General features: G+C 41.4%; 1 protein-coding gene across 5 annotated transcripts in view; it reads right to left on the bottom strand.

Annotated features, from left to right (window-relative positions):
* The window catches only part of LOC121509480 (tight junction protein ZO-2-like), a 273,847-nt gene that overhangs the window by 39,553 nt on the left and 222,654 nt on the right, over positions 1–11,640 (bottom strand). For all 5 annotated transcript variants that reach the window (XM_041786899.1, XM_041786900.1, XM_041786898.1 and 2 more), the window contains exons 6-7: positions 9,857–9,960; positions 7,600–7,753 (exon numbers count right to left, since the gene is read on the bottom strand). In XM_041786899.1, the coding sequence (XP_041642833.1) occupies positions 7,600–7,753; positions 9,857–9,960 (258 nt within the window). The remainder of the gene's footprint in view (positions 1–7,599; positions 7,754–9,856; positions 9,961–11,640) is intronic.

Raw genomic sequence — 11,640 nt, 5'->3', positions numbered from 1 at the left:
CATCCATCATTCCATCCATCCATCCATCATTCCACCCATCCACCCATCCATCCATCCATCCATCCACCCATCCATCCATCCATCCATCCACCCATCCACACACCCATCCATCCATCCATCCATCCACCCATCCATCCATCCACACACCCATCCATCCATCCATCCATCCATCCATCCATCCATCCATCCATCCATCCATCCATCCATCCATCCACCCATCCACACACCCATCCATCCATCCTTCCATCCACCCATCCATCCATCCACACACCCATCCATCCATCCATCCATCATTCCATCCATCCATCCATCCATCCACCCATCCACACACCCATCCATCCATCCATCCATCCACCCATCCATCCATCCATCCATCCATCCACCCACCCATCCATCCATCATTCCACCCATCCATCCACCCACCCATCCACCCATCCACCCATCCATCCACTCATCCATCCACCCATCCATCCATCCAGCTAGGACACTGGACTGATTTCTAGCCAATCCTAGTGCTGACTTAAAGAGACAAAACACCTATTGGCAATTTTGAATCACAAATTAACCTGATTTATTGAACATTCTTGCACTGGTTCTCTGAGAATGTGTTGGTATTTATATTCTAGGCTGATGATTTTTCATTGATATTAAATGTATACTTCACACTGTTTTTATAATGTGTAATCTGCATGTTGTTGATTGTTGTTTATGGTTGCAGCACAGGTGAAGGGCCCAGGACAAGTTTCTCACTCTTTGGGACAATAAAGTTGATCTTATCTTAACGAGTACGTTTCTGGTCATGCTTGCCTCACAAGCATGATCAGAAACATACTCAATGTCTGACAGGGATTTGAATGGGGAACCTAGTTGCCATGAGGTAACAGCACCAACCACTGCTGCACCATGCAGTCTAGACTGTAATCTGGTAGCATCTCTCAAGAAGTCTTTGAGGGATTTTCTTCAAAATTTCTATAAATGTTAACCATGATTTGATGGTGAGCTGCCTAGAAATGGGGGCTCAAAGGTAAAAGGTCAAGGTCATTGGGCCTCAAGTTCATGCTTTTCTGATGAAAGTCATATTTTAAGAACACTTTGAGGGATTTAAAAGTCTATAATACCCTCAAACATTTCTTATTCCTCAGACTCTTTAATGCAGTAGACTGTAGATATTAAGGTCTTATTCTTGTTTGACATGTTGCTTTAATTCCAGGGCAGCTGAAAGACCCAGACAGCACTGAGTTTGGTGCTTGAACTTTAAAGTGATTCATGTTTATGTTTGGAGTGTTTGGAGCCAAGCCTGAATTGCTGTGGAGCATCTGTGTGTTTCCAGGTGAACGACTACCACTCATCTCCTGCCAGAGCCAACAAACACAGAGACCTGGTCAGCTGCTCCGCTCCTCTATGCTCCATCAGTACGTGAAGGCTTTGCTGTCCTCGGTCAATTCACAACTCGCTCACGTCACTGACCTGCTTCTGGGTTGGTATTTGTTGAACTTTATTTACCACTGTCTTAAATTCTGTAGAAACACTCTACATTAAATAACTAAAGCAGTTTATGATCTGACTTTATGATCCCCCAAACTGAACATTTTCTTCCTAGTTTTTCCTCTTTAGAATCCCTTAATCTAAACTTTGTTTTCAAAGATATATGCTTAATTTCTCTTAGATTTACTATGTTTTTTCTCAACATTTACAGCTCTTTTATTACAATATCATAAGCAATAGCCAGGGTCAGCTATAGCTGAGTCAGCTCTGAGGATTATTTCATGCATGTTTGCTGTAACACAGTGAGGAGCTAAATCTGCTCTCAGATTACAGGAACGTGTTCGGCTGATACTGAAAGTTTGACCTCAGAGATTTACCTCAGTGAGAGAGTAATCGCCATGATGGAGGAGAAAATGCTTTTACCGTGGTCAATTAAGGGAGATCTAAAGGGGTTTTTAATTTTTTGGCCTTATTAGTAAAACATTTTCATTTTTACCTGTTAATCTGAGCCCTTGGGGATATCCTGTCCTGGTCTGTCAGTTATCCTGATAGTAAATTATAAGTATTTGTCCTTCTGTTAATCTTATATTTCAACATTGATTTGATATTTCAATAGTGATTTTGTATTTAAATATCGAATTTACATTTCAATATTGATTTTGTATGTAAATATTAATTTTATATTTTTTAATATTGATTTTGGAGGTAAATATTGAATGGGAGAGATGGTAAAATATGTGTGATAGCTGTGCATGTGTTTCCAACCCCTCTGTGATCTGTAATCTCCCAACAGCAGGCACATATTCACATTAGAAAAGGTTGGATACTTAAGATTGAGGAAATTTCTTATGTATGTTTTCTGGTCTGCACATAAGGCTTTAAATCCTCTAAGTTTGCATTAACTCTACTCCCTGAGAACTAAGATTCTTGAGCAGTATAATAAATGATTCCAATCTGTCAGGGGCTGAAAGTTGTCTGAAAACTGCTGTAAATACAACTGTGCCATTACTATAATGAATATAAACAGGAGAGAAGCTTTCTGTGACAGCCAGCAGTTTCACACTTCATCCACATGTGTGGAGACAGTTCAGTCATTGCTATGATGACATTGTGAATTTTTCTCTAAGTTTTCCTGGAGTGCTCCATTAAGATTTGTTTTAAAACACTGAAATATAATATCTGCAACAAACTAAAGGGTTAGTTTCATGTGTTTCCCTGGTTAACTAAAGGTTAGTTTCATGTGTTTCCCTGGTTAACTAAAGATTAGTTTCATGTGTTTCCCTGGTTAAACAAAGATTAGGTTCATGTGTTTCCCTGGTTAACTAAAGATTAGGTTCATGTGTTTCCCTGGTTAACTAAAGATTAGGTTCATGTGTTTCCCTGGTTAACTAAAGATTAGTTTCATGTGTTTCCCTGGTTAAACAAAGATTAGGTTCATGTGTTTCCCTGGTTAACTAAAGATTAGGTTCATGTGTTTCCCTGGTTAACTAAAGGTTAGTTTCATGTGTTTCCCTGGTTAACTAAAGATTAGGTTCATGTGTTTCCCTGGTTAACTAAAGATTAGGTTCATGTGTTTCCCTGGTTAACTAAAGATTAGTTTCATGTGTTTCCCTGGTTAAACAAAGGTTAGTTTCATGTGTTTCCCTGGTTAACTAAAGGTTAGTTTCATGTGTTTCCCTGGTTAAACAAAGATTAGGTTCCTGTGTTTCCCTGGTTAACTAAAGATTAGGTTCATGTGTTTCCCTGGTTAACTAAAGATTAGGTTCATGTGTTTCCCTGGTTAACTAAAGATTAGGTTCCTGTGTTACCCTGGTTAACTAAAGATTAGGTTCATGTGTTTCCCTGGTTAACTAAAGATTAGGTTCATGTGTTTCGCTGGTTAAACAAAGATTAGGTTCATGTGTTTCGCTGGTTAAACAAAGATTAGGTTCATGTGTTTCCCTGGTTAAACAAAGATTAGGTTCATGTGTTTCCCTGGTTAACTAAAGATTAGGTTCATGTGTTTCCCTGGTTAACTAAAGATTAGGTTCATGTGTTTCCCTGGTTAACTAAAGATTAGGTTCATGTGTTTCCCTGATAAACTAAAGATTAGTTTCATATGAAATGATGAGTCAATGAGTCAAAGACAATAGAAAAAGGGGGCAGGAGTTAAGGCAGGACTTAAATGGCTTCTACAGTGGCTGTCAGTGCAGGGGGAAGTATGAGCAGGATTTGAGGATGTTTATATGAGATGAAGATGCAGCAGGAGACAGCTGGGAGGAGATGGAGTTCAGAGGTACCACCTGGACAGACAACGGCGAGTTTCTACACTGTTAGGACGAATCATTAATATGTTATCACACTCATATTCTGCAAACTTCTTACCCGCTCTCTGAGCCACGCTTTGTCATGCAACTTTCTGTGTTCACAAAAATACATTATCACCCTCCATGGCAGCATCAGGATTCAACATTCAGACAATAGCACAGACCTTTAGACTGGCCGTTTTCAACTTCTATCTTAATAATCACACAATTGAAAGGACATAGTGATTAAAATGTTTATTTATTTATTCAGGAAAATGAATCAGGTATTAAAAAATTAAAGGTCTGAAGCAGTAAAAAGAGAAGTGCAAAAAGTGTGAGAGCTTTACGACTTGATGCGTGTCAGCTTAGAGAAAGGCAACACATTGTTACACATCATGAGTCTGGGCTGGTCCTTCATCTAAAAGTATGACATATTATCTGGAAGAGAAAACACAAACAGAGACGCACTTTTGAGCTCCACATGAGCGCTTCTCAATCAAAATGATCACTTCCTGATAACTAATCCATGGCTGCAGCTCTTTGAGTCTGATTAAATCTCTCTGTCTCTCTCTCTGACCCCGTTCATACCTTACATTAACGCTCCATCTGGGCATTTGAATACCATATATCTGCACTTGAGTTCATGCATGCATTCTTTCTATCAACAATACGTCTTTAATGACGACAACCTCACAGATCTAAATGAAAGTATAGAATTTAGGTGAAAAATGTGTGTTACTGATGGTGTGAAGAGCTGGAGTTACCTTGGTATTTGTAAGAAAAGCTTCACAATTGGGTTTAAATGTAAGCTTGGAGTTTCCTCTTTAAAATGACACCAAACACAGTATTCAAAAACATGGCCATGATCTGAAACCAGGATAGGTACCAGCGTCTAAGTGGCATTACAATAGGGGCTGGTCCACTTCATCATAATACAATGTCTTTCACTGTCCTTTCTAATGTCTGTTTATGTGCACATGTGCATGTGTAATAACAGGGTAATAAGAAGTCAGACTCAGGTCAGGATCAGAGCACATAGAGTCCTCATTCCTGTAATAATAATCCTAATCTGATGTAGATGTAAAGCCGTATCAAACAGCTCCCTCTGTGTTTTATTACTGTTGCATGCAGGTTATTGGTGGCATGGCTATCAAAAGTCCTGTAGTTGTTCTTAATGGATAGAATTCCTGAGGACTGTCAGCCAGCTTTGACAGAGACAAAAAAAAGTCTAGCAAGGCTGGACAGATGTAAATGAAGCCATGCTTTTTGTTTACCCCCAGATTCCTAAAGATGCTGTCTGCTAACAGGTGCCTGAGGCAAATCTATGATCCAGCCAAATTCTCAAGGTCCACCATGTTCACATCCATGCAACCTAGGCAGACACATGGCAGTGCCTTTAGTTGTTGTGTAATTTTAGTAAAAATGTATGGTTGCACAGCTAGATATGATTGAAGGCACACCCCGGTCTACACAACCAAACCAGTCCCAGACCCCCTCAGTCTGCAGTCTGAGCTATCAGATATCAAACTGGTTTTATTGAGGTGTGCCCACACAAAGGCCAAAGGATCATGACCTGGTATCTGAATGCCCATAACAGTTGTTAATGGAGGGTGTAAACAGGGTCTCTGTTCGTCTGTTTCCTTCTCTGAGCAGCTGCACGCAGAAACTCCAGACTGCTTCGTTTCTCTTGGTATTTATAGCTGCATGAATGCCTCATACTCTTAACCTTATTTAGTTACATGAGTGTAAACAGAGGAGTAACTGTTGGACTTTAGTTACAGTAAAACCTAATGAGAACTCCCTCCAGTCTCTGTCTGTACAGAGGATTATTGTACTTCTATTCATTGGTTAATTGACCCTTTGTTAGCCCTCTGTTTGGTCCACTGGCCTGCCAATTAGGGAGCCCCTTCTGTGGCTGGACCTCTTCTATTTTGAACAATTTTATTTAAAGTGTGTGGCAATTACATTGTGACCTTAATTTGCTGTAGGTTATCCTGTTTCCTAAACTGAAAGTTGAGGACATGCACTTAGTGCCTGACTGCTTAGTCCTGCTGAGTGGCAAAACATTCTGAAACACTACACACTACACTACAGGGACAAAAGTATTTGGCCACAGCTGTTAGTTATTATATTCAGGTGTTTAAGTCAGACCCACGGGTGTCTAAAATCATCACCTAGCCATGCAGTCTCAGACATCTGTGATCCTAAATGGTCGTTCTGAAGAGCTCAGAGACTTTCAGCATGGTTCTGTGATGATGACACCTTTGCAATAAGACGGTTGGTGAAATTTCATCCCTGCTGGATCCACATCCACAGTCAGCTGTCCGTGATATTATTAGAAAGTGGAAGAGTTTAGGAACAACAGCAGCTCAGCCACGAAGCAGAAGACCAATAAAATCACAGCGGGGTCAATGTCTGCTAAGGATCATGGGTAAAAGTCTCCAAGTCTCTGCTGATTCCATCGCTGAAGAGTTCTGAACTTCCACTGGCATTAATGTAAACACTAAAATTGCAGCAGGAGCTTCATGAATGCGCTTCCATGGCAACAGCTAGATGCAAGCCTCACATCACCAAGTCCAATGCCAAGCGTCAGATGGAGCGGAGTAAAACACAGCGACACTGGACTGTCGAGCAGTGGACCTGTGTTCTGTGGAGTGACCAATCAGTTTCTCTGTTTACAGCCAGATAGGTGAGTCTGGGTTTGGTGGATGCTGGGAGAATGTTAACTGTCTGACTGTGAAGTTTGGTGGAGGAGGGATAATGGTATGGGGCTGTTTTTCAGGGTCTGGGCTAGACCCCTTATCTCCTGTGAAGGCCGATCTTAATGCTTCAGCAGAACAAGACATTCTGGACAAAGGAGGACTAGAAAGACATGGTTTGATGAGTCTACACAGAGCTATGATCCAAACCCCATCCAGCACCTTTAGATTAAAGGAACAGAGATTTTGGTCCAGGTCTCTGGTCCAACATCAGTGCCTGTCCTCATAAATGCTTTACAGAATGAATGGACACACATTCCCACAGAAACACTCCAGAACCTTGTAGAAAGCTTTCCAAGCAGAGTGGAGGCTGTTAGAGCTGCTAAAGAGGGGCTAGTCTACATTGAAGTACATGGATCTGAATACAATGTCATCACAGTCCCTGTGGGTGGAATGGGCAGGCGACCGAATACTTTTGTCCATAAGGTGCGAGTAAATCTAGATTCTTTCTTAGTTGAAATAATTGTTAATGCTCTCTTTGTTCTGATTCCAGAATTCTGCCACTCAGCAGCTGGAACTATGGAGACTCCCGCTGGAGCGCCTCTGTTCTCTAATGTTAGCTACCTAGCATGGACATCAGATTAATGCTAGTCGAGTAAGTCAGATCAGAATGTCTAACACATCTGGCTCAGTCTGTCTTCAGTCTTTCACTGAGGACAAGTCTATGGGAGAATCTGATCACTCAAATATGAATAAAAGTTGGTCAGGTCCAGGGATATTTGTGGTTTCGAATGGGAAGGAGTTCAGCAACAATGAGGGCGGGGCTCAACAAAAGGTCAATTCAACACAACATGACAAGCTTAAAACTGAATGATGGATCCTCACTGCTCTCACTCTGAACTTATCTTCATCATACAGTCTTTCCCACAGATGTCTGGTTAGACTCACATGCAGCAGTCGGTGTTTATGATGAGTGACTGACGTTACAGTAAAGGTCTCAAACAGACCGATCATGGAAGTAAAGACCCCTCAGAGAGGGCAGATGTCTGTGGGAGACACTGTGCTGTTATAACACCACCCTCACTACACAAACACAGCCTGCAGGCCAGGTGGTGCGTTCAGGGACTCACCGTCATTGTCAGAGTCAGAGTCTGCCAAGGGGGGGATGCGTACGAGGATCTGACGGCGGTCTCTCTGGACCACCAGCTGCAGCTTTCCTCTCGACTTCTCGATCAACTTCCCGGCATCGTGCAGAGAGAGGTTCTCGGTCACCGTCCCGTTGATCTGCACAAACACACACGTTACACTGAGAGGAGCCGTTCACAGTCAGTTTTACCGTCTTTTCTGTGACACTTTGAACGCAACGGCCCTGGCAGCTTTAACATTATGAAAGCAGGGGCTCATCCTCAGTGAAAACGGTTCTGACAGCTCAGACTGCATACAGAGGGGCTCTGGGACGTCCTCAACTGGACTGGATGTGTGGACACAATGACAACTCAAACTAAACACTGTCCCGTCAGCTGACATAATCTGCCGTATGTCACTAAAAAAAAAAAAGCATGGCTTTATTTCTGTCCGCTCTCTCTGAGTGAGGGGAACAGTGGATCTTTTATGAGATTATTTGTCTCAGCTCTGTTTTAGAAGCCAGTCTTTCAGCTCTCGTTTGGCACTAGTTTGCCTTTTCATGTCATTTAAACAACAAAAAAAGGAAACGGTCTTTCTAAAAACAGTACGGCCATGCATGCTACAGCGACATTATCCTGATGACCTTAAATAGCTGTCACAGCTAAGCTTACACCGCATTCCACATTATTATGAAAATTGGATTTTTGTGTCATAAACATCCTTTAGTTTTTCAGTTAATCTCATGGATGGTGTTGTGTCTCAGGGCTCTTTAGATCACTGAAATCAATCTCAGACACCTGTGATCATTAGTTTGTCAGATGAGCCCAATTAAAGGAAAACTACTTAAGAAGGACGTTCCACATTATTAAGCAGGCCACAGGTTTCAGCAATATGGGAAAGAAAAAGGATCTCTGCTGCTGAAAGCCTCAAATAGTGTAATACCTTGGACAAGGAATGAAAACATGAGATATTTCAGGAAAAATTACGCATGATCATCGTACTGTGAAGAAATGTGTGTCTGATTCAGAGCACAGGCGGGTTCGTGCAGATAAAGACATAATGAGGAAGGTTTCTGACAGACAAATACATCAGATTAAGAGAGCAGATGCTAAAATGCCATTACAAAGCAGCAAACAGGGATTTGAAGCTGCTGGTGCCTCTGGAGTCCCACCAGCCTCAAGGTGTAGGATCCTCCAGAGGCTTGCAGTCGTGTATAAACCTACTATTCAGCCCCCCCTAACCAATGCTCACAAGCAGAAACGGTGGCAGTGGGCCCAGAAATACATGAAGACTCATTTTCAAACAGTCTTGTTGACTGATGAGTGCCGTGCAACCCTGGATGGTCCAGATGGAGGAGTAGTGGATGGTTGGTGGATGGCCACCATGTCCAACAAGGCTGTGACGTCAGCAAGGAGGGGGCAGAGTCATGTTAGGGTCCCTGAAGGTGTGAAAATGACTTCGACAAAGTATATAGAGTTTCTGACTGACCACTTTCCTCCATGGTACAAATAGAAGAACCGTGCCTTCTGCAGCAAAATGATCCTCATGAATAACAATGCACCATCTCATGCTGCAAAGATTCCCTCTGTGTCATTGGCTGCTATGGGCATAAAAGGAGAGAATCTCATGGTGTGGCCCCCATCCTCCCCTGACTTTTAACCCTGTTGAGAACCTTTGGAGCATCCTCAAGCTAAAGATCTATGAGGGTGGGAGGCAGTTCACATCAAAACAGCAGCTCTGGGAGGATATTCTGACATACTGCAAAGAAATTCAAGCAGAAACTCTCCAAAAACTCACACGTTCAATGGATGCAAGAATAGTGAAGGTGATATCAAAGAAGGGCTCCTATGTTAACATGGAACTTGTCCTGTTCAGATGTTTTTGATTTAAATAGCTTTGATTTCAGTAAATATGACCTCCTAATGCTGCAGATTCAACACATGACCATTTTCAGTTCTCTACAACGTATAAAATATTTTGATACTCTGTTGTGCTTAATAATGAGAACCAGTGCATTTAGAAATTTTTTTTAAATTTGAAAACCAAACCAAAAAAAGTTATCACTTGAAGGTTTGTTCAATAAAATCTGAATTATGCTCTAAAGGTTGATGACCTGAAAATTATCCTGTCATTTGCCTTAATATTTAAGAAAATCAGAGAAAAATATCATTGCATAATAATTTGGAACGTGGTGTAAAGGCCCACTTCCACATCTTGCACATTGACTCAATCCCTCGTGTGTTTCTGGCGATCCCTGCTCACCTTCAGAATGATGTCTCCCTCCTGCAGGTTTCCGTCTTTGGCAGCGAGGCCGGTGCTGGTCATCTGTTTGATGAAGATCTGACTCCCCAAACGCAGACCGTACTCTAGAAAACACAAAATAAATCATAAAATGATCTCTCTGCACCCAGTGAAGCTACTAAACACACTTATGAAGGAACTAACACAGTCTGGGTGTTGGGGCGGGGTCATTCCCTAGCCCACATATTTGCCCCGCCCATATCGAACCCAGCCAGGAAAGAGGGGAAAATTTTCTAACGGTCCAAATTCAAAATTCAGTCACATGTAGATTTCAGTGTTTTCACATGTTTACAGCAACCATATTCCAACAGATTGAGAGCAGTGTTACTCAACCCTGCTCAGCCAAAGAGCCAAACTGTTAAAAATGCTTTTGAAAGAGCCACAATCTAAGAGGTGAAAATGGGTTAAAGTGGCAGTAATAAGTTAAAATGGCAAAATGGTAAAAAAGCAGCAAAGAAGTGGCAAAAAATGTGTGAAAGTTGGCAAAAAAAGGGGAGAAAAGTGCCAAAAATGGATTAAAAAATAAGTTACAGATGACAAAAATGGCCAAAAACAGTAAAACGTGGCAAAAAAATGAGTAACTAAAATGTGCACGGGGTAAAAATGGGGAAAAATTGACAATAGCAAAAAGCAAGATAAACGAGGCAAAAACTGGCAAAAATGGCAAAAAATGGCAAAAATTGATAGCAAAAAACTGAGTTACAGGTGGCAAAATTGGTCAAAAATGAGTGAAACAGACTAAAATGGGCAAAAGTGGCCAAATGGTCAAAAACTGGCAAAGAAGTAGAAAAACACTGAGAGGAAAAGTGGAGAAATTGATTTAAAAAATGAGTAGCAGGTGGCAAAAATGGACAAAAAACTGTAAAAAATGTGGCAAAAAATTAGTGAAAAGAAACAAAAATGGACTAAAGTGACAAAAATGGGAAAAAGGGAAAAAGGGCATTCAGTGGAAAAAGACAGCTTAAATGGTGAAAAGGGGCAAAAGAAGTGGCAAACTTTGGCTTAAAAAGCTGTAAATTCAAAGTGGCAAATGGGGTGGGGGGGTGGGGGGGGTTTGCAAATAATGGAAATATACAAACAAAAATAAAGGTTGACAATCAAACCAACTGTACAAGAGAGGGAAACAAACTTATTAATGTAACCTGCAATGTTTAATTTCTGAGGTCAAAGATCCCTTTATTTAAGGTTTTCTTGGGGATTATATTTCAAATTCAGACAAAAAAGAGCCACAAATCATCACAAAAGAGCCACATGTGGTGCTGAGTATCACTGCTCTAGAGTGTTGAGACGAACACTTTGAATTTGCCTTTACAGGGTCTTTAATAGTTAGTGAAGGCAGCTGGTCTGTTTTATTCTAGAGTAAATCCATAAGAAAGCTTTTTCATCAAATGTAACAAATAAGGAGGAAATGAGCGGGAAGCCTAGCTGCTCACAGGGACTGTCAGAGGTCTGCTTTAATGTTGAAGACATTTTTAAAGTCACATGATCCACGCTGCACAGCGAGTCTGCGCCAAGTTGAAAAAGTGCGTAGATGAGTTCAGAGCTGGCGTGGGGTTTGAGTCGTATGCTCACGCTCAGTTTGATAAATGCTGATCTTGGCGTGGACATGAGTGTAAATCTAGATTTCTGCTCATTTTATAAATGACAGCGGGAGTTCTCCACTGCTCAGGCCACACCACCTCCTAGTACGGACTATCGGTGAATAAAACGTCAGACTGAGCAGAGGAGCATGCTTGAAAAGTGCG

Source organism: Cheilinus undulatus, linkage group 5, assembly GCF_018320785.1.
Source record: "Cheilinus undulatus linkage group 5, ASM1832078v1, whole genome shotgun sequence".
NCBI lineage: Eukaryota > Metazoa > Chordata > Actinopteri > Labriformes > Labridae > Cheilinus > Cheilinus undulatus.
This window is presented reverse-complemented; position numbering and strand designations above follow the sequence as displayed.